Genomic DNA, 25,041 nt, shown 5'->3' with positions numbered 1-25,041 from the left:
CAATCAAGGCAAATTAAATCGTATATCATATAATACTCATCCAAACTTCGGTTGATTAATCCATCCACTTCAATAAATGCTGGGAAGGAACGACATCGTTAATCGAAGTGAAATCCTTTTCACTCTGATTAAGTTCTCCTGTTACCAACCCACTCTACCAGTACCAATGTTGAGAAGCGACTCCACTCCGTACCCTTTGCTCACTTCTGTGTCAAAAATAATACGTTCGCTCTCTCACCCAAACCCACGACTTCGGCCTCGTTCGCTCACGACATAATTAACAACAAAACGAACGAAGCCACCAAACCAACACGAACCGAACGAAACTATCATACAACTTACATCGCATTGTTAACCAATTATACAAACCATTCACAAGACAATATTCCTTGGTAACAATGCTTATTACAATTAAATATAAATAAAACATTCATTTGTACAAAACCTGCACATTTCCACTTAACGCTATGTAATATAAAGGAACATTTTCCACATACAACATGAACATAGATATTCAATAAAAATTGATTTTCCGTGTCGTTATAAGTAAGTAACGACAGAAGTACTAAAGATACTGCAATCGAAAATATTTCACTAGCTATATAACGAATCATACCTATCAGGTAAGTTTGTTTTCATAAACAATATGCAGTCATATATATAGTACCATTTTCAGAATCACTTTTACTACCATTCCATAAATGCTTCTCTCTCCTTATCATGGCGCGGATTGTCTATTCCTTCAAGACAACTTTGGCGGAATTTTTGTTAGTCCAACAATTTTGAAAGATAAATTAACTATTTAAATCAACTTTAATGTTTAATCCACCCATCTTTTTTATTATCAAGAGCAGGAGCTCAGATGACACTCGTACAATTTTCCCAGGGACTGTACAAAGGACATGTCCAAGCCATCTTCATCTCCTTTTCTTTTTCATCTTCTTTGATCATTAAACATCAGTCATTTCCCCTACAGTATCATTTCCAACTCTATTCCATCTAAATTCATGCTCTTGAAGGTGCATTTTCAAATGGACTAAGTCTTGCATATATACCATAATTACATAACTATTACACCAAGGTGTTGACACAGGACAGATTTGAATCGTTGTCAGCGACATCGAAGATTAGATGCGCACTAGAATTTCTGTTTCTTTGTGGTATGGCCACAATGCATAAATGTGCAGCGAACGTGCTTTATCCCATTAATCTATATATTTTTGTATCTAAAGGCTTGTGAGTTGTGACAGAAAAAGTCGTCGTATATAGAATTATTGTTGCACATTATATATGAGCCTACAATTAAATATTATTTTCTTTAAAGGGAAATACACTAGGTTTTCTTTTATTTATAAATGGTATACTAAAATAGAGAACATGAGACTATATAATGATGTCTGTCGTCGTTTTAATGTAATACATGGCAAATTTCGTATTGAAATTGAAATCATTTCTATTTTTACTTAGTTTGTAAATCCACCTCCTTTTATATTCTGTACTCTGTGTCAATCATAATTTATGCTCTCTCTCTCTCTCTCTCTCTCTCTCTCTCTCTCTCTCTCTCTCTCTCTCTCTCTCTCTCTCTCTCTCTCTCATGTCAAAATGTATAAAACGTAAGCAAATCTTGAACTTCCTAAATTTAGGACACCTGAAAAATAAGCCAAGCAAAAACTCCTAGCAAATTTCGATCTGCATTGATCGTTGAATACTATCTTATGGAATGGTAAGAGATCTGCAGATTTATTAGGCTTGAGGTTTTTAAGAAAATTTATCAGTTTTGAGGTTTTTAAGAAAATTTATCTTTTTTCAGATAATAATATATCAATATTGCAACTGTATGCAGATATTAATCTTTGAACTTTATATTGGCTAGCTGGTTTTCGATCTTTCTTCCTATTCAGATGAGAGTATTATGCTCTAGTGATATTTTTCTTAAATATATTTTACAAATAATGATTTTTTTAACTAACATCTTTCAAAATCCAGCTGTAGATGGCGCTGATTGTTTTACAAGGACCTTAAACCAAGGCAATCTCAAAGCCCGAAGTGTGCGACTTCTTTATTCCTGCATCCTTGTCAAGTTAGTTGTAAATGAAATTGGATTCCAGCATCCTTGCATGTCAAGTTAGTTGTAAACGAAACTGGGAGATATAATTTTCTTTATTTCGTTGTCTGCTGTCGAAGAAGTGACTTTGTTTCAGTGATTTGGGGGTAAATGAATATCTTTTTACTTTTGTGCTTTAAAATCTTGGTCTAGGTGTTCGACCGAGTATGTTTCAGTTACAGTAATTTGTAAGACGTTGCAGTGGTCTGGTTTACTATATAAATCTGTAAAGGCATAGTTGTAAAGGATAAAGAAGCAAAATAAATTTTGAAAACCTGTAAAATCAGATTTAATGTGAACTTGGAGAAACTTCTGAAGGTAGTTGAAAAATTAAGAAAATGCATTTTGTTCACATATATTCACAAATTAAGATTGTCTGCAGAATACTGAATATTTTGCAGACAATGGATGCAGCATTCTTAAATTCGCAACTTCTTTGGTATACACTGAAGGTCATACTTGGTCCGTTTTGCTGTGCTCTTTCATCAGAAGTTCGTGTATCACTAGAGATCTTGGAATCTCTGCCAGGCTGCTGTAGCTTATCATTAATTAACCAAATATTTTCATATTCGTAGTTGGCAGACTTTATGGGAGTAAGATTGTTCCAATACGGTTTATGGTTATTAAATTAATGTCAGGTTAACATTCTTCAGAAACCCATGTTATAAATTCTTAGTTCAATAAAATGCCCCAAAGTAAAGGTTTCAAAAATTGGCCAGATAGTTTTTTTATCGTAAAATACGAAAACTGGTTATTAAAGATTATGACATTTTCTGTTTAATATCAGTGAGTGTATTTCTCACCCTTTCAGAAACTTACTCTTAATTCCTAAATCTAAGTTTAAATTCTGTTAATTTTGGGGAATTGTTTTAAAGTGCGAGTAGATGAACTTGGAAGCTTAAGTGTTGAAGCTTCAGCACTGACATTGCAGCTTTAAGATTTATGTCTAGGTAATTTTACTTTTGCATTTTTTATCTAAAACCTAAATCTCACGAAAGTTTACGAAAAACTAAATATTTTAAAGTACTTAAATTTCCAGGGAGAGCTAGTTGAATTACAAACAAGTACGTAGTTTTTCCTTAATGAGAATACTTACTAAGCTAATCTCGAGACCCAATGCTTCGAAAACTGCGCCAGAAAGGATTTGGAGACTTCATTAATACTTCGACAATTGTGATCTATTTTTGGGGTAAAAGTTGAAAAGATGCAGTGGTTTAGTTATATTTTTATGCATATATAAGCTTTCTTATGCATCTGTGCTGCATAAAGTATATATTCGTTGAAATTAGTCCCTCTAAGATGCTTGCAATTGTGAACTTATAAGCAGTTCAGCAGTTCGTCAGGTATTCCGTATCTTGAAACCTCTCCCTAAACTGACATCTTTGTTGCTGTAGGCTGGTTGTCTTGAAAATTAGTTTTAACTTCAAATAGTTTCCTAAATGAATAAAACTGTCAAAATGAACATTTTCTTGTAACAGCTGTCCATACCTAGTCCTGTGTAAATTCCCCATGCCTCAGCTTAAAGTATTGATGGGTTCAAGTTGGATTATCAACTAAAGTAATTTAGTTTTTATTTAAATTTACTACTAACTTTAAACTTTAACTAATGGGTAGCATGAAAAGTAACCTAACTGGATGCTAAAATAACCATCTAGTACTTTGTTAGTGTTAACTTTTGAATCTGACTGTTAAATGTTGATCCAATATGGCTTATCCTTTAAGTATTCATAATCGCTTCTTCAGAAATCCATATAAATTTCACCAGTGGTCAGAATTATACCAAGGCCCCCAAAATTAAATTGTCAGTGAAAGACCAGTCTGGTTTAGAAAGTTTCATTTTTGTTAACTGAATAATTAAGAAAACTACAGACCCAAACGAAACTTACCATTCGACCATTCTAAAACCTAGCCATCTTTAACTTCGCCACTGTACTCCATATCCTTCCCAGAACTTTTTAGTTAACTTTTAGAACAGTTTAATTCTAATTTCATTTTGCAGTTTTGATAAGGGGCGTAATGACAGTGAAATCTGGTCTTCAAAACATGGTGAAACTGTAGCATTGGCTTTTTTTTCTGGTTCTATCTTGAGGTAATAACTTTTTATATTCGTCCCAAGTTCCTAAAAGTATTAAACTAGAAACCAATGTGTTTTTCATTGCTAAGAAAAACTAATGTAACGTAAAAACTAGTTTGTACATGCAACTGAGAATATGTTGACTTGAGAACTTAGACTTTGTAAGGGGGTTTTCAGGTGGTAATAAATTACTGTCGATCAAGTTTCAATGTTCTAACAAACATTAATTTCATGGAGAAAATACACAGGGAAACTAATTTGTAAATTTCTTCCCGCAGATCACCGGTTTGTTAGTAAGGCCCTGTGACAGTGATGCTTCTGTAAAGGAAACTTCAGTCCAGAGAACTTTGTTACTGCGATTGACTTCGTGGAGGAAGTTTCGCAGTGAAAGACTACGATGTAAGATGTTAATAACAGTACTGATGTAGAGACCTAATACATTAACGAAGTTAGCCTTAACATTTTAATTATCCTTCAAATTGCCCTGTGTAGGCTTCGTGGTGGTTGGTTTCTGTGTAGTGTATAATAACCTATTATGTATATTAATAAGATACTGTACTGCTTCATCCTGGTTTTACTTCCGAACTAGACTTGCAGAATAGCGGACTCTTTTTGAAGCGGTAAAATTTAAAAATTAACCTCATTTGATTAAAAGATATTGGATAGACTTCAATTAAAACCTTGTCATTTCGGTTAATTGGTTAGGTTAAGGGTCTTAGTCTGTAGTTGTGCGGAATTATGGTAAGGTAACACTTCATTCCTTTTACCAAGTAAAGTAAGTATGAGTTTTATCTAAAAAAATAAAAATAAAAAAAATTTAGGGTAAGTGTAAATTAAATAGCATAAATTTACTCTGCCCTCCATTAAACCAGAGATACGGTTGTGAAAGATTGTTTATATACCCCACAGCTTTCATTCTTAGGACATTATATAAGATTAAAGGGAGGAGTTCGAATAGTAATCTGAGCTTGAATTGGATGTCTTTTTCAGACATGAAGGGAAGGAAGGGATGGGGTAATTGTCAATTTTCTAAAGTACAGGCCTAATGTTGAGAAATTTTCATTCGGATTACTTAATTCCCGATCGAATTATAGTGAGCAAGAGATAGAAGGTTAGTTTGTATTAAAATTGAACTTTGCTTTGAAATACTTTTTTCCACTTGAGAATTAAGACACTTAATTCAGATAATTTAATTCCCGAAGGAGTTATACTGAGAGATGGAAGGTTAGTTTATCAAATTTAATTTAGCTTTGAAATACTCTAGTCTCACTAGTAGCCACCTCAGCTATAAAAGTGAACTTGAATAGCGTAGAATAGACATTTTAACGATTTGTAAGATCTTAAGTATAATGCACAAATACTTAGATTATGACTTGACCAAAGTGGCGAAGTGGAAAATGAGCATTATTCCACCAAGTAAGACATAAATCACTTGAGAATAATATATCCTGTTACTCTGATCACTGTGATGCATTCGTGATTTAGCATAATTTATGAATATCAGTTTCATTTGACAACGTGGCATAGCAACTCTGGTTTTACTGACAAGGACAAAAACCTGAATAAATAAGAGCGTGGTGGTGTTACGGTAGTGACCAAGACCCTGCAAGGGGTCTAGTTCGCCCAAATCAGATTAGGAAAAACTAATCTGGGTGGACAAGTGTTGAAAATAAGGCATATTGTACATTTTAGTTAAATACACTGGGTTCTACATCAGAGAGGTACTCGTGTCGACAGTAAAATGAGTAACTGCTATTTATGGAGTAATGTATTTATAATTGTATACTAGAACATAGAATTTTGTCTATAAATTAATTAAAATTTGCTCCACATTCATAACTGTAAATTCAAGTCATGAAATTACAATTAAAAAGTCTGCAAAATTAAGTTGAATATAACTTGAAGTTGCTGTCATCCCATTTGGCTCTATTTAATCACTGTTGATATACTAGGTTAATCAAACTTTAATTGAATTTGTATATTAAGTACATAATATACATAATCACAGCACAATTAACTTAAATATTGTGGGCTTGTGCAAATAGTCAAGCGTGGACTCAATACCTTGGTTATAATTCTGCTAAAATACCCAACCAAGAATTGACTGGATGTTCAAGTAGCTTTTAAAAAACTGGTAATTTTAAAGCTAAATTTATGAAGGATAGAAGGACCTCGCCGCTAATGGGCACACTTGACGGGCAAACAGTAAAATTGTCCGATGGGTCTTGTAGCAAAATCACCAAGGTGGTGCCCGATGGCTTGAGCTTCGACCCTGGAAGACTAAAGGCCTGTCCACACGAGCGGGCCTGATCGGCGTGCTCCGGGGTTGACGGGCAAATTGTCGGGCTTACCCGTGAATGTTGTCCACACGGGTGAGGCTATGGAGAGGTAGGCGTACCCGACGATGCCAGTAATGTATACAGTGCGGTACGATGAACATGGTGCCTACAGCCAAGAAGATGATAGTGTAGCATGATAATTGCTTTGTGTGATGAAGAAGAAGAGTATGGTGCAAAGAATGGCTCGGTAAAAGAAATTTATATGGTTAACGTACATCTGCCAGGGTCGAAGTTCAACCCATCGGGCACTGCCATGGTGATTTTGCTAAAAGACCCATCGGGCAATTTGACGGTTTGTCCGTCAAGTGTGCCCGTTAGAGGGGAAGTCCGCCGATCAGGCCCGATCGTGTGGACAGGCCTTTGTTTTAACCATATACATTTCTTTTACTGGGCCATTCTTTGCACTATATTCTTTTTTCTTTTTCATCACACAAAGCAATTATTATGCTAAACTATCTTCCTTGTGGTAGGCACCATGTTTATTGTACCACATTGAACATACTACTGGCATAGTCTGGCACGCCCACCTCTCCATCGCCTCACCTGTGTGGACAACATTCACAGGTAATCCTGCCAGAATTTGCCAGTCGGCCCCGGAGCACGCCAATCAGGACCGCTCATGTGGACAGGCCTTAAGTCATTTTACTAGATTTTTCTATTGTATAAAAAGGCTGAAAAGCATTTTAGCTTGTCTGGTAATCTTAGATAACACTAAAAAAAATTATCAAACTATTGTCTTTGAAAATTAATATTTGGTAAATGAATTAGGCATAAAAGCTTTCAGGAGTTATTTTAAAAATTTCTTTTGACCTTTTTGAATATCTTAAGTTTTTCTTCATAATTATGAGAGCAATTCACTAGTCTTGGGGCAGTGGGCAGTGAATTAAAAATAGATTTTCTTGATTTGTCAATTTTCTCTACTTAAATAAGAGGTTCTATTTGTGGTAACAAATTTAGTGGCATACATCAGTGAACTTACTTTTGAATGATTGACTTTTAAAAGATAGTGGAAAGCACATCATTTAGAATGTACAGGACCCGGTCGACGACTGTTCAAAGCAAATTCATTTTAAGCACACTACTAAAATGTAGTTGATCATTTTCTGTTTTTTTGTTTAATTAAAATTTTTCATTTCACCTCAGGGTACTTAATTTTGTCTGCATTGTGAATAAAGCTTTGAATCATCCTCATAGGAGGGTAGTGTCATCAGTGCACCTCATGAGTCGTTATATAGGCATTACTTAGGTCCAATGCATCATTCCTTTGGCCCCTAGCGCTGCAACCCCTTTCATTCCTTGTACTAAACTTCCGCTCATATTCCTTTTCCTCCATCTTGCATTCCTCAACCCTCTTAAGTTTTCACATTTTTAGCGCTGAATGACCCTACAGTTCTCAGCACTTGGCCTTCTGCTTAAAATCTTAAATTCTAAGCTTTGTATCACACAAAATTTTGCCCCCTAGATAAGCAAATGCAACAGTCTATCCAGCTTAGCAGTTAGGCAGGTCCAAATTAAAGAATTTCCTACAGAACCTTAAGTAATTTGTAAGGTAATGTCCAGATACCACTACCTTGCAAGTAATCTCATACTTTGTTCAGCCATTAGTACTAGTAATCATTTGTCCCTTTTAATTACTTTGCTTTTCACAAAGAATTTTTATTTTTGGTGCCGTATTTATGAATATTTTAGCTTCAAACTTTTCCTAACACATTTCGTTCATTCAGTTTTATATTTCGTATCAACTATAGTAAACTAAAGTTCTTTTACAAAAAAAATTATATTTAAAATATATTTTCCTAATTTTTCCAACTCATAGTAAAACCTAAAGTTCGTTTACAAAAAAAATTATATTTAAAAACAATTAGGAAAAATTAGGAAAATATATTTAGTCTTAACTTATAAAAGTAGATTAGTTGTTGAAGTTTCTTAATTACTAACCTTGTTAATAACCCTGGTAAATGTCTTGTAAATCTTTTTCCAAAAATTTAGTCAAATTCATCTTGAATTTGATTTTCTACCAAAGCCTACGTGTCTCCAAGATAGAAGTTGACCTGAAGTGTGTTTGATCCCATTTAAGTTGGCTTCACCATTCAACAAACTTTGTTCTTCCTTGGAATAAAGCTGCTTCCTTTTAAAATATTTAGTCCATTTTCCTTAAACTGGTAGCATAATTTCAAAGATTCATTTTAGGGTATAGGAATTGTGAATTTTAATCCACCTTCATTCATTTGAGTTTGTAAAGAGTTCTGACATGCTTTAATTTGTTACAGGTAATTCATGGATTGATTTATCTGCTAAACTGTTGGGTGTTAGTACCCCAGAGGAAGAGAATCGACCGACCGAGTGCCACGGGAAGGGAAGTAAATCGGACCGACCGGTGCCACGGAGGGGGAAGTATCCGAACCTGACAGGGGGAGATGCCAGGAGGGGGAGGATCGGATCCGACCGAGTGCCACGGAGGGGGAGTATCGACCGACAGAGTGCCACGGAGGGAGAGTATCTCAGATCTCTAAGATCCAAGAAGCAGTCTATAATCTTAGTGCACCAATCAAATGCAACATCTCTTCACATGACATCTCCCCACCAATGTGAACTTTTCTCAGCCAGTGGGAAATTGTCTATTTTAGTGGGGAGGTTGATGAAGGGGTGATACATTTGATTGGTGTAGCCCTTAAACTTTGAAGAAGTAACTGCTGGTTTGTGAAGTCATCTGGTTAAGAAGATTTAGCAGTATACCTTGAAAATGCAGTAAAAAAAATTTTAATATCTTGCTTCAGTAGCAAGAAGTCATCGACAGCTGAATTTTATGGAGATGGTTTACTGATTTAAAATTTAAACTGTGTAAAATGTGTTCTTACAACTCTGAATAAAAAAAAAAAACTAACAAATTTTTAATTTATTTTTCCTCAAGTAAATTTCACTTGACATTGCTACTGCCCATTTTTAGTGCTCTTGTCCTAGAATAGATGTCTCATCACTTGAGATTAAGAGTATGGCAGAAAAACAATACTTCATCTGACCTAAGGAGGACATATGGTTGGAACCAGTTCACAAGCAATCCTGTTACCAAAACCATATATATTAGTTGACAAATACAGTATCCTAAATGTTTAGGTACTGTGTTGTACTACCTTCTTAATGGAACATTTAGTTTGGTATGTGGGGCAGTGAGCTTATAGAGAAGTTTTGACCCTGCAATAACTTCCAGCTAGTTCAATTACAGATTTCTGTATTAACAGTTTAGAACACAGTTCATTAATCTTCACATACTAAGTATCAATCACAATCACTCAGCCTACATACTAAAAATGCTACAAATATTCACCCACCCTATAAATCAGCCTATCACACATGCTTTAAAGTAACTGGAATAGCAGTCTAGTAATTTCTTTTGTTCTGCTTCTGCCTGTATGCTTAAAACTTGAAATTCCTAAAAAGTAATGACCAATACTTTTTTAAAACGATAACGAGATTCCTAATAAGTAATGGCTGCAATACTTAAGTCTGAAGATTTCAACAATACCTTAAAAATTTCATCTTAAAAATTGTTCAGATATTTCTGCACTTGGGGATGGGGCCATAGAGTTTATTCTTCCAATATCAATGGGTAAAATAAAAAAAAATAAAATCTTAAATTTAAATGAAAAATTATTTAAATAAACTTAACAATTGGATTACATACTACATTATCGGAGATTAGGTTACATACTACATTATGGGAGTTTTGTCACACAGTGTATCTGTAATGCTTTGGCAAAACAAATTACATACTACTACTAATATATATAAGCAATAATATCCAGGTACTTTACATTAATAATATTTAAGCAATATTATCCAGGTACTTTACACTAAAGTAGACCAATGCATTTTACATCAGTTAATGCTCTTGTCGGGATTATTATGAAATCAATGAGCCACAGATTTTCTCTGAGGTAAATTTAATACAAATTAAAACTATGCAACCTTGTTCTAAGTTAGCTACATGGAACTAGAAAATTCTAAATTGGTTGTCACAGCAAACTTTTCAAGTCCTCCTGTTCAAGATTATATCCAGGACATTTTTAAATGTGAAGAATTTAAAAGACTGCTAAGTAAAATAAGCTACCACAATTTCTATATACCCAGATTAAGTTATCAAGCTATTTTAGATGAATTATCTATAACTGTTAACCTACTGGAAATTATCCAGGTGACAAAAAGCTTACAGTACCCAAACATAGGACCAAATACCAAACTAACATTTCCAAAAGTGAAGAAATGTACCATGTAATGACCATCAGATATGCTACGTTGGAATCCAAGCAGGGAGAACTTGCCAAATAAAACCATCCCATTAGGTCAGCCACTGGGAGTGACGGAACTCGTCTCGATTCCTCCAGCTGGAAACCTTGCTCATTAAAATCGCCTCACATCCTCCTCAGATCAGACACTCGTGAGTGTTGGCACTTGGTATTACCATACCTGAAAGAGAACTTAAATTTTACATACAAGAAAAGAGCAAAGTCAAATACTTAAAATACAAATTTCATCTTGACTTAAGCCTCAGAAGGTAATGATCACAATTTCCCAGACTTTTCAAACAAAATGATGATTAAATGAACAAAGAAATTAATACAGTAATACAATACGGTAAAGAAATTACATTCTGCAAATTACATGATAACTTTCTAACATACTATACAAAAGGTTTTATTCACCTACAAGAGTGGCCAAACACTTTTAAATGTTTTATTAGCATGTTGTTCTACACACTCAGCCCAATACAAATACAGACCTCAGAGCCATCTACTATTATACTTTCTCACAATAGATAAAATTTATGAAAAGTTAAGGCCTGAACTTGTACTTCAGTCAAGGGTATTTGTATGTAACATTTTACCAAAATTAACAATGTCCCCTACTATCAAACTCAAGACAATAGTATCAATCAAATATCATCTCCTTTCTTCTCCCAATATCAGTTCATGTATATTTTTCTACATAAAAAGATTTGTCTCTGGAGAACCTGAATTCTCACATTTTTACTTCCCTTTACCAACTTCTGTACATAAATCACCCCAGCAATACAAGTATACGTACTTTAAATAAAATGCTGCTTCTTGTAATAAAATTGACACATTGAATTTCTGTAACAAAAGCTCCTTCCTTGCATTCAATCAGCTTAACAGATCTTTAGTTCTTCTCACTGTCTGGCATAAAAACTAACAATTATTTGAAAGATATGAATCAGAGTTGGGCCACTATCGCAGTACAGCGCCATTTCATAGACAGACAACTGCAGTATTAGTAGGTGGAACCCATTCAGTAAAAAGTCATAGCAAGCTTAAGAGCAATGCCAAAGACTGGAAATTCATCTTGAGTAAATTTGTTACTCTCACATAAGTGAAAAATGCAATATATCAGAAACATTTGCTTTAATATGTCTGCTAAAACTATATATAAAAAGAATCCAAAGATATACATTAAACTAAAACAACATATTCTGTAAGTAACCTAACCTTTCTTCACTGGAAATGCCTCAACTTCTCACAATCTACCAAAATAGGTTTGCCTCTAAACCAAATGGGTTCTGCCTGCTAAAGAGTGTACTAAATTTGGCATAAAATACTGAAACTGATACATATCATTGTACATCCTGAATCTTTTACTCCAGTGTACTGAACTCAACCCAGTCATGAGGTAGAAAATTATTTCTACTGCACATGTGATTATATGTTCGTTTCCAATATCATTGTTACAAATCGTTAATATAACAAGGCCCTCAAATCAATTCTGAACTCGTTTCAGGCTCACGTAAAGACTTCGTCTATTTTAACGAATTGCAAAAATTACAGTCACTACAGTTATCCATAGAGTAGAGAATGAAAAATCACTCACTTTCATATGGTCTGTTCCTCTTACCAGATGACAGGTAAAAGCTAGCAAAGGTATCATACGATTTTAAATGCATCCACGTAACAACAAGAGAAAACCTTTTAAATGCATCAATGCACTGATGTGAAAATCTTTTTAAATGCATCAATGTAATAACAAGTGAAAACTTTTAAATGCATCAATGCACTGACGTGAAAACCTTTTTAAAATCATCCATGTAACAAGTGAAAACCTTTTCAATGCATCAATGCACTGATGTGAAAACCTTTTTAAATGCATCAGTGTAATAACAAATGAAAACCAAAGGTGAGGAAGGTGAGGACACTTCATCTGAAGACAATTTAACCACCAGGGTATTCCAAAGATTGGACAGAGAATAAGATTCTTGACAAACGTATCTGATGAATAGCAGACAGTAACTGTTCACATCCATGCTGGGAAATCTACATACAGGAAAATATAGTAGCTGGAGCAGTACTGAACTTAAAGATGGACATATAACAGCATTCACTGGAACTGAGATGTAGAAAACTGGGTAACAGTTTTAGAAGATGGACTGCAGAAACCCAGTGAAATACTAATGACTTGTAAAAACACACAAACCAGGAATTTGATACTGTAAAGCAAAACAAGAACTAAAAACCTGTAAAAGTCTTGTAGTATATGAGGAAATTTCTAACTTTGGTCAAAAGGCATTGTCAGTTTGATGGCTTGTAACAGAAAAGGAAAATAGTGACAGGAAAAAGAAAATTAAAGCACGGCTAGTTTCCAGAGGTTTTGAGGAAAAAGAAGAAATCCAGTCTGATTCTCCCACTGCTAGCATGGAAGTGTTAAGGTCCTTTGTTGGTATATTGTCTTCCAGAAGGTGAACAGTGAATTCAAATTATATTAAGGCTGCATTCCTACAGAGTGAACGGTTTGAGCGTGAAGTATCTTATTCCACCTGCTGAAGTTGGTTACAATGATAATGTACTACTATGGAAATCTAAAAAAATGCGTATATGGTCTTAATAATGCTCCTAGAAAATGGTATCTCACAGTGGAGACTTCCCTGTTGAAGATAGGGTGTAGTCAGGTGAAAACTGAACCTACAGCATTCTATTGGTACAGTATTGTGAATGAAAATTATGCTGCATGTTTTTGGTGCATGTAGATGATTTCTTGTGGGGGAGAACAAAGAAATTTGAATGTGTAGTAACTGCCCAAATCCTAAATCATTTTCAGGTTAGGGAGTAAAGTAAAGCTATATTCTAATATACTGGCTTGAATATTGTACAGAACAGAATGAGCATGGTGTCACACTTCACCAAAATGAGTATTGAAACTCTCTGTTATCTATAAATGTTAGTGGTGAGAGAGGGTTAAATAAGAATATGGATTGTGATGAAGATGAGAATGAGAATTTTAAGTCTAGTAGGCCAACTAGGATGGTTATGCACTAATTCAAGACCTGACTTGTCATATGATATATTGGAACCTAGAAGTAAGTAAATAACCCTAAAGTAAAAGATCTGATTGAGGCAAAGAAATGTCTAAGGAAAGCCTGTACCTTTGAGAGCTGTATGTACTTCCCAGGACTGATTGATATTTTAAGTACAAGTTGGTTGTGTACAGTGATGCTTCTTATGGCAATCTCCTGGATGGATCTAGTAGTGATGGAGGTTTTGTGATTTTCCTTCTTGAGGGTGAAAAATGGAAATAGTCATTTATACTGGGAGTCAAAGAAAATAGGAAGGGTTGTGAAAAGCACTCTTGCAGCAGAAACACTCTGAGGCAGTGGATATGGCCTACTATCTTGAAAACATGCCTCAAATATTGTATGATGAAACGAGAAATCTGTTGTGGAACTCTATGTAGATAACCATTGACTTAAAATGTTTCAGAATAGAAATTGAGAATTGACAAAAATATTCTGCAAGCATTGACTCAGAATGGAGAGTTCAAAATATCTTGGGAGATTCAAAAGCACAGTTGGCTAATGTACTGACAAAAGAAGGGAGTAAATTCTCTGAGAATACATAGCTAAAGTAGGTATGTACTGGAGAGTGGATCCCTGAATTCTTAAATTGATTTTATAAGCAGAAAATTTAATTTTTTTGTGTTGTGTAATGTTTAATACTTTGAAAGTAGATTTCTTTTGTTTCCTTTTAAAATTGACAGAATGTGCTCTGTTCAGAATATACATATGCATGATGTTGCACTCTGCACTTATTTATGTTTATGTTGTGAGAGAGGACTGAGCCAAAGTAGGCACTTGGTGGATTGGACCTCCAAAATTGTCAGTTTTTTATGTCTGCCTTTGATTTCTCCTGCCACACTGGTCTACACGATAAACATTTCATGGTTGATGTAACTGGTATGAAATATTTGAGCTGTTTATTACTTAATGTTACTAAACCAGCCTACTGGCCTTCACCAGCAACAAACTTGAGGGGTAAGAATGAATTAATTCTGTCCCCTCACTTCTGCCAAGAAACAATCTAAGCTAAAACAATATGACGACTAAATAAACAACAGAATCAGTAATTTATGAGCAAATTCAAGAATATAAAACATTCAAGAACATACACAAACCTCAAAATAAGAGAATTCACAAAATGGATGAATACATTGTGAAAAATTGTATCTAGCACAAAATTTTCAGTAGTACCCCACTTTGCAGCCATTCAAACACTAATTTTGTAATGATGACAACTGTGTATATAAAGGCACAATAACAATCATCAAATACGTACAAACTTCAAAGGGCAAATAATATGACGAATACACTGACCTGGCACTTTAAAGGACATTCAATGTGTATCTGCTGATGACTCAAATTAATCTACTACTGAAAAGCCTTCCGCAGGTAAAAAAGTGAAGGAGGCCACAACTATTATTTAGCTATAGCTATGGCAGTTTTCAACAGCTAATTAGTAGCTGCTTCTCCAACACAGAGAAACATTTATATATGCTGTATGTGTAGGAACTAAAGGGTTTGCATTTTGTATGATGAAAACATTTCAAATACAATTTCACTTACGAATGAGATGACCAACACTCCAAATGCATTTGGCTGTTAGATGATGTTCGATGCTTGAAAATCTAAGAAGACTTCGTTCGCCAAACTAAGGCTGTAGATATATAAGGTGATCAATAACCGAGAATCTAGGCAGCCACATAATCCAAATATATAGGCTAAGAGTACTGTTGATGTTCCATACATTTTAAACTGTCAATATCAAACTGGACCCTACAGGATATGACTGATCTGGAAAAGAAAATACTCTTTTTAATATGTATTGCTAAAAGTTGTTAGTGTTTAAAACAGAATGACCCACAATTACGGTAAATTCTAGTTATACATGTGATAGTCTCATTTAAAAGTTTAATGAGTACATATAATACTCCTTTCAACACACAAAGAAAAGGAAGTGACACCTAGAATCCCGCTAACAATGAATTAAGAAACTCTAATTAAAAACTATTATGTTTGACCAGCTAATGCAGGTTTGAAACAAGGGAAGCTATACAAGAAGCCAGAACACTTTTCCAAGAAAATATAAACCAAAGGGCAATTAATTCTCAATGATGGCTTGACATTTAAGAGCCGCGCAAAAAAAAAAACATTTGCAGCACCCCAAACTGGGCAAACTTTGATAATATGCATCTAATGCTCACAAAGATCCTAAAGTTTTTAAACATCAGATGAATACAATGAAGCATAGGTCCAAAAATAAATCTATAAAATATAATTTACTCTTACCTTACTCATAGCTGCTGACATTATTGGACAATACATTTCTGAATGATGGATTCTGTGCTTCCAACCTGCACCTCTACATCACATATACCGAACTTAAGTTACACGATTGCAGCTTCTTTTAGAAGTGGTTGTAAATCCTAGTCATTAACCACTGCCCTGGTCATGGCACCATTCTCAACCTGGTGGATCAACACGCACTGCAGTGCACCAAGCAACCACAGGAGAGTAGAATCCACAAATTTGTAAGTTTGTCATGGATCCAGACCTAAAAACTATGTCGTCCATAATGGCTGAAAAGAGAAAAAACTATAAATTACTCATATGTCACACAAGGTGTTAAAATTACTCAATGTCCTTGAAATTACTGTTTAGCCTAGCACCGGTTAGCATCCTTGGGTTTTCATTGGGCAGGAATAATTTTTCATCTAAGTGGCATTAATTAGTGATGGGCAATAAATGATAACATATAAATGATGATAACATATACAATTTTCTTCCTTTAAAAATACTTCAGGTTAAATGACATGACACCAACTCACAGTGTAGCTCTCTTGACAATTCTGAATAAAAATTGTGCAAGTGCAAGGGAGTTTTAATTTTGTGTACCATCCATGTATAATCACATGAGTTGATTACTGCTGATTAGGACTCATTTTCTCAAAAGCAGTACAAACTGTAATACCCTGGCTTCCTGTTTTTATGAAGATTTCAAATGTTCTAGTTCAGCACTAGTCTGAATTACTATAGTAGGTGGAAAAATTTTACTTGAAAATTTTGGGGTAGACCTAGGCAATAACTCCACGTCGGCTATTTCTTTGGAAATTAGTTTCCTATAATATTTGGGTTGCTTATCAAGAATTTACCCTTATTTTTTGGGGGGTCGACTGTAATTAAACCCAAGGGGCCAGTACTAAACACAGCGAAATACATTGGACGCCCAAATCCCTAGTGGCTGTCGTATTTGCAGAAACGTTCCTTACAGTCCATGTGGCCTACCACAAAAATTGGCTAAATAACTATATCCTAATTAAGAACAAGGGGTGAAAATCATATTAGAAGTGGCCTGTAGTCAAGTAAATAAAACTTTTTTTTTTTTAACACCGATTCTGCCACAGATGTGTAAATTACCAAATATAACAAGTGGTAAGACACAGGCCTATGCATAACTGATAGCATAGGCTACTATACTAAAGTTAGGAAACAGTTTTGAGTTTCTACAAAGATACTACCTACTACCTATTTAGGTACTTAGTAATTACAAAAATAAAAGAGATGGAAGCCTGGATACAAGATTTGGATACACAACTGAATTAAACAGTCGTACTGCTGTACTCTTTACTTAGGGTAAACGAACGAATTGCGACCATTTCACTAGAAAAGGCCACCTTTCCCCACTCGATATTTACCTAGTAGCCTACCTAATATTGAAACCACAATACAATTAGCCTACTACCTACTACATCTTTGAGCATACCTACCATTCAAAAGATTGAGGTTCGTTTAGGGTAGGACAGGGTCCAAAGTTGTGGTAATTGAGTCCTTAGTTTAAACGTATCTGTAAATACCTATACCTAGTATATAGCCTATAGTATCTGGAATTATAATCAATTTTTAGACTTAGGCTAACTTAGACCTAAGCTATGCCAAACCTGTTGTCTTAGGCATTCCTAGGTAGGCTTGAAAACATAGCTATAGGCTAGGTATTTTACGAGGACGTCACATGCTTATTTTAGTTCGTATGGTGCTTTCATAGGTGGCTATATTACCTAGCCTATCTCATTTTGATGACAAAACGTCAATCTTGGCCTACTACCTATTTAGGTGCCATACAACTACGATATATAGGTAGCTAGTAGGTAGATAATGATTATATAGGTGTTTACCTAAAGCATTAATGAAGTCTATACAAAACTAAGAATTAAATTTTAATTTATTTACAGGCTAGAAATGGTGCCTCCAGTTGAACACAAACACTGTTTACATATACACCGGTACAAGTACAACGTCCAGTACCCACCGCCACGCGTCAAACTGTCAAATTGTAGTAGTAGTAGTAGTAGCTGTAGACTAGCTAGTCGGGATTATCCATGAAACGACTCCGATTACACCTGTGGACGTAAGATTAGTTGATTGTTTGCACTTTATAACGGCTCGGATAACATCTGGCGTAAAATAGCTAAAATAAGGGCTTAAATTTTACAACGGCTCAGATAACACCTGTGGACGTAATTAGTTCGAAACGGCGTAAGTTTACAGCGGCTCAGATAACACATATGAGCGCAGGTTAGTTGAAAATGGCTCCAAGCTTTACAACGGCTCCGATACACTTATGGACAAGAATTAATTCGAAATTGTTCAAACGCTTTACAGCGGCTCTGATTACCACTTTTGGAAGTACAGGATGGTCCGAAAGTCTTGTTACCTCTACCAAAAGTACCAACAATGGAGGTACAAGTATTGCAACAATACAAAATACATATCCTGGATTCAGTTTGTTCTTGTTAACCCTAAATATTATTTCAATTTTCACGATTTTTGTCAATATATATATATATATATATATATATATATATATATATATATATATACACACACACCACACACACACACACACATATATATATATATAATTATATATATATATATATATATATATATATATATATATATATAATATATATATATATATATATTATTTCATATGGCTGAAAGCAAATAAACTGAATCCAGTACACCTTCTCTATTACTATATTACTTATTCTTCTATTGTTTCATTGTTCTTATTTCGTTCTATTGTTCTTACAGTGAATAAAATGAATCCATAATATGTACTTTGTATTATTGAAGTGCGCTCCGATAACACCTAAGGACGTAAATTAGTTCAAAATTGCTTACGCTTTACAACGGCTCCAATACATTCGTGGACGTAGATTGACTAAAAAAGGATTTAGGCCTTATAATGGATACTCCTAATTGCTTTAATTTATTTTCCTTTCCTTTCTAAGGTTGTACGTATGTATATGTGTATGTAGCGTTAAATCAAAAGTATGTATCTTTAGTTATATGTATACGTAAGATATGTGTGTGGGGGTTTCCTTCTCTTGATAAAACGTAATCCTCAAGTCTGTAAGTTCGTCACAAACTTCGACCGACGTGAATGACGTTCGAGAAGTTTATCAAAAGGCTGAAATTAGAAATAGAAATAAAACGAAAAAAGATAAAGATCAAACAAATCCCCGATTCATCGTTCACGTCACATTTTGTTATTTATTCATTCATTTATATATTTTTTATTGCATTGTAGTACTAAGATATATTCGGTGCTCTTCATCGAGAACTTGGTAGGAAAGATACATCGAATAAAAGGTCGTTGTTTCATTTTTACAGATATGTGGAGAGAGAGAGAGAGAGAGAGAGAGAGAGAGAGAGAGAGAGAACACTTGTGATTTTCAAAATATGGTAGCCAAGTCTGTGTGTGTTTGTTTGTGTGTGTGTGTGTGTGTAGAGAGAGAGAGAGCAGAGAGAGAGAGAGAGAGAGAGATGGTAGCCAGTCTGTGTGTGTGTGTGTGTGTGTGTGTGTGTAGAGAGAGAGAGAGACGAGAGATGATGAGAGAGGAGAGACAGAGATATGGTAGCCAGGTCTGTGTGTGTGTGTGTGTGTGTGTGTGTGTGAGAGAGAGAGAGAGAGAGAGAGAGAGAGAGAGAGAGAGAGAGAGAGATTTTGTTCATCAGAATCTGATGAAACTTGGGATTTGTGTTCATCATATGACCTTGTTGATCCGATGAACTTTTTAGGAGACATTGGTCAAAGATCAAGGTCACTAATTTCATGGCAGTAACTTGTCCATAATGATAAATACCAGTACTAAAATTACCTATTGATTAAATTTTTAAAAGTTCACCAAAGCCTAGGCCTATGTATATTACCAAATAATTACCGACGATTAGTTTTGGATGACTTCAATTGACTTCAGTCTTATTCGTCACCCAAAAGCTCTCTCTCTCTCTCTCTCTCTCTCTCTCTCTCTCTCTCTCTCTCTCTCTCTCTCTCTCTCTCTCTCTCGCATACACACACACATTTTACACAATCCCGACAACTAAATTCAAGTCACAAGTGCTGCCACTTGCCTAGGGTCTCTCTCTCTCTCTCTCTCTCTCTCTCTCTCTCTCTCTCTCTCTCTCTCTCAATTTACACAATCCTGACAACTGAATTCAAGTCACAAGTGTTGCCAGTTGCCTCAGGTCTCTCTCTCTCTCTCTCTCTTCCTATTGCTATTTTAATTTGCAACAAGAACCGGCCTACGTTATCTTATCAACCTAATATAGATTATCACGTGCTCTTATCTCAGTACACATAATTACTACTCATTATGTTCAAAGTACCCGCTACAGACCGACATGATCTCTGCACAGTACTTGTTCAAACTTCGCTAACAGATAGACAATCATAAACTTACACACACAAAAACACGCACACATATGACCGTTACGAATTTTCTCTTCAAACATACTCACTGACAGACAGACAGACAGATACACATACACACGACTGTTACACATTTCTCGTACAAACACGCATGCTAACAGACAGACATATAGGTACACATACGATTGTGTTCATTTGTTCAAACATGTGTGCTCATTTGTTCAAACACGCTTGTTACATATCTTTTGTTCAAATGAGCACACTAACATACAAGATACACAGGTTCGTGTTTGTGTGTTACGTATGCATGCAAGCACATGAGAGAGAGAGAGAGAGAGAGAGAGAGAGATTACAACTGATCGAAATGGTCTTCTGATTAATAACGACGATTCGATCAATGACCGAACACAGGTCATCTTTCTAATCAATTAGTCAGTAGGCCTAGAGGCCTGTCGTCTTAAGTCCTCCATTGGCTTCGCCTCAGATAAAATTATGGAATATGCTGATTAATATCTGCGTAACATTAACTGGATAAACAGCAAAAATGTGTAATCAACAATGGATCTTTATCATCTAAGCGACTGCGACCTTTTCAAACTAATTAGGCCTATAGCCTACCTCGTCAAGTCCTTAGGCCTTGTCTCAGATAAAGGCGGTGCAATATGCTAATTAATGACTTTGTAATATGAAATACACAAACAACAAAATATGTCATCAACACTAGCAGTTAAGTCTTAAAAAAACAGAATTGCAATTATGTGAGCTTCTTTTAGTCGCATGGCATGTGGTACTAAGTTTAATAAATCCACGCTCGTGGTGTTAAAGGGCGTGCAGCTATTACCAACCGCTTCATGGGAGTATGATGGAGGGGCCTTTGATAATTATGACCTTTATTACCCAACAATAGCTAATAAGCTTTCACGTCCACGCACAGTCAAGAAAACCTCTTTTAAACCTTAGATATGTATACTGGGCAAAGGACTTTAGGTACATGCCATGTTTAGCAAACATTGGTCGGCATGGTTTACTCATGAGGTAGACATGGGGTAGACGCAGGCGCTTGAGAAGCTGGGCATTGTGACAGGGTATCAGGGTATAACGGAGAAGTTTGGGGTAAGTGAGAAGGGCCTTGCTTGGGTGTGAGTGTTGCTTTGGATATCCAGTTTTACCCGACGCGAAACCAAACACTCGTTCTACAGCGGATTAAATTTTGCCTTTTTATTTGAGGAAACTCGTAGATTAATCCATCGTTTGTCTCCAAATCTAATTCTAAAAAATCGCTTTTTGTCATATTAATCCTTACGTATTATATTCAAGTACGCATTGCCTAGCTATAAATAACGTCAATAAATCCCTCCTGGCATCTTTTTTGGTGACAGTCGTCGTGTAACCCAATAGCAATTTCCCGCCTTCACAACCAACAACACCGCTAGACTTATCTCACAGAGTTTATGGTGTTGTAATTCGATCATAAAACACGTTCTTTGTCATCAGAGGAGATTCCAAATATAATCCTTATTTTTTAATACAAGCAATGTGTATATTATTGACACAATAAATAATAATAATAAACTTTTCTAAACTCATCGTACTAGAGTGAATTTCAGCTTAGCAAATAACTGCAATTCTAGTAACGCTATAGTCAATAGCTAATCAATCAATTAGTTATTGACTATCAATTTCACATAGGGAGCACAAGCAAGACTGCCTGAAGGCTGCATGCATGCATTCTCTCTCTCTCTCTCTCTCTCTCTCTCTCTCTCTCTCTCTCTCTCTCTCTCTCTCTCTCTCTCTCTCTCTCATGAAGCCATATTTCTCATCAAACTATCAATTTTACATTAGTGGGTCTTGGGTAAACCAAACAAGCTGGCTCCTAAAAGCTACACGCTCTCTCTCTCTCTCTCTCTCTCTCTCTCTCTCTCTCTCTCTCTCTCTCTCTCTCTCTCTTGAAACCATACCTCGTCAAATTGACTATCAATTTAATATGGGTATGACAGACAAACTGGCCTCTCTCTCTCATCCTCTCTCTCTCTCTTCAAGTCGTCTCTCTCGTCTCTCTCTCTCTCTCTCTCTCTCTCTCTCTCCTTTGAAACCATATCTCATGAGGCAGCATGACACAAAGCAATATACCCGGGAAAAGGTGACTTGCCAAAATTGCGAGACAATAAGAAAAAAGAAAAAAAAAGAAAAACTGGTAACCAATTCTCATAAGACAATTGTAGATGAGATTTGATAACATCCTTGATCAAAAAAACTAGCTCACAATTTTTTTTTTGTACTTTTTTGCAAACAAACTGGTCCCAACGTTCCAAATATGAATTATTTACAGCAGACCTTGAAGTAACGAAAGCAGACTGGTTCTGATGACAGTCTACCTACCATTAAATTGAAAAAAATAAAAATAAATGAATAAAAAAAACTAGACAGCTTCTCCATTCAAGCAAGTCATTTGGCGGACGATGTTGATCAATTGTTTATCTATTTTCTTCAAAATACATCGGAATCACAAATTGGCAAAGAAAAAAAAAATATGTTTGTTCATGAATAGCTGGTTGACTTTTAAAATGTTGACTTGGCAGCGTTGGCAGCCATCCAAGTCTGCCATATGTTGACTGGTTTAATTTAAGTCTTGCAAATTAACAGTTGACAAAACACCACACACACACACACACACACACACACACACACACACACACATATATATATATATATATCTATATATATAATATAATATATATATATATATGTGTGTGTGTGTGTGTGTGTGTGTGTGTGTGTGTGTGTGTGTGTGTGTGTGTGTGTGTAAAGCCGTTCTATTAATTTGTTCAAGCGGTTTCAAGTGTAAGTTTTGTACCATACAGTAGGCCTATCTTTTCTGCACTCATGGACACCATCTCTCTCTCTCTCTCTCTCTCTCTCTCTCTCTCTCTCTCTCTCTCTCTCTCTCTCTCTCTCATATGCGTGTTTGTGAACCCCTAACAAACTTACGATGATAAAATCAATATCCATAATGACAGTAATGAGCCTGAAACACGGCGACACGTACTACTGCCGTTGCTCATGGAGACTACATAAAACCTCGTTTTCAATAAATAAAACATGTTTACTTATCAGAACAGCGATTTAACGAAGGTTATCTCTACTCAGTGACCCAAGATCGATGTTCCGAAGGTCTAGTTACTGTTCTGAAGGTCCAATATGCAAAAGGTCCAGTATTTAGATAATTCGATATTCCGAAGGACCAACGCTCCGAAATCTTTAGAATTTGGCTTAGACGATCAAGACTGGTCTGTTGGTTTATACTTTAGACCAAGCCTCTCTTATGCCAGCTCGGGTCCTCGCCCTAGGTGTGATAAGGTCCGAAATGACTGGTATGGACCAAAAGACTCTGTATAGCTGAAAAAAAAGACGTAAAGTTTTAACAAAATCCTAAGAATAGCGACAGACATTTTGACCTACCCGATGAGTTAAGCTCTTACTGCACTAGGTAGTGCTATTGCACTCGGTTGTGCTATTGATCCAAAAAATACCGGATGATTGCGAAAATCCCCGATTATTACGATAATACTCATGAATAACGCGCACCCATTGAATGATAGCAGTATAACAAAAGAACAGGATGATAACGCTAATGTTTAGGAAATATCGAAACAACGGAAGCCACTGCAAAAGTAGGAAAACAAACTATACGCTTTGTACGGTTGAGTTCATAATTTCGCGATACGTATATGTTTTTATTCGTTCACTTTGTGCGGCGATTTTTTTCTCTTTCTTTTATTTATCTTTATTTTGTCTTTATGGATAAAAGCACGCGTGGAATAAACCACGGTAAACCATTTTTAAACAAATATTGTGAAAGTTAAAACCTGTATCAACCCAAAAAGCCAAAGTTCTCAGTATTCTAATCTTGGGTGAATCTACATTTTCGAATTCAGATATATGTATATATATATATATATATATATATATATATAAATATATATATATATATATATATATATATATATCTATATATATATATATATATAATATATATATACATATATATATATATATACATATATATATATATACTATATATATACATATATATATACACTATATATATATATCGTATATATATATATATATACACATACATGCATACATATATATAATATCACAAGTTAACCAATCCTAGTTAAAATATCTCAGACAAACCACAAACCTATAGGCCTAAAAAGGGTAAACCTTTTAAGGATTCTAGTTAGGCCTAAATTCTTGATACGTATATGCATTCAATAATTCAATGACAAGGTGTTTGTTAGCACGAGAATAACCAGTTTAAAATATTCATATATGATAAGATTACGAACATGTAAGGCCAGGAGACCAATAAAACGATAGACTAAGAACATTAGGCAACACGCAAAACTCCAAAAAAACAAGTAGTAGACAGTCACAGAAAATCAAGGAACTGATAATATTCCAATTACT

At 35.2% G+C, this 25,041-nt stretch overlaps 1 protein-coding gene and 1 long non-coding RNA gene across 2 annotated transcripts; one reads left to right on the top strand and one right to left on the bottom strand.

Annotated features, from left to right (window-relative positions):
- The first annotated feature begins 3,809 nt into the window (after positions 1-3,809).
- LOC135201136 (uncharacterized) lies at positions 3,810-9,384 on the top strand. Its single transcript, XM_064230014.1, has 5 exons — positions 3,810-3,871; positions 4,163-4,193; positions 4,457-4,577; positions 8,788-8,869; positions 8,976-9,384. The coding sequence occupies exons 1-5, from the start codon at positions 3,810-3,812 to the stop codon at positions 9,028-9,030; spliced, it is 351 nt and encodes a 116-aa protein (XP_064086084.1). The 3' UTR covers positions 9,031-9,384.
- Positions 9,385-9,398: 14 nt separating this feature from the next.
- On the bottom strand, positions 9,399-18,434 carry LOC135201608 (uncharacterized). The gene is made up of 4 exons (XR_010311562.1): positions 18,078-18,434; positions 16,140-16,429; positions 15,417-15,644; positions 9,399-10,981 (listed from the first exon to the last, which is right to left on the bottom strand). It is a non-coding gene; the product is annotated as an uncharacterized LOC135201608 (long non-coding RNA).
- Between the last annotated feature and the right edge of the window lie 6,607 nt (positions 18,435-25,041).

The sequence above is a fragment of the Macrobrachium nipponense genome, chromosome 28 (genome assembly GCF_015104395.2).
Source record: "Macrobrachium nipponense isolate FS-2020 chromosome 28, ASM1510439v2, whole genome shotgun sequence".
Lineage (NCBI taxonomy): Eukaryota > Metazoa > Arthropoda > Malacostraca > Decapoda > Palaemonidae > Macrobrachium > Macrobrachium nipponense.
This window is presented reverse-complemented; position numbering and strand designations above follow the sequence as displayed.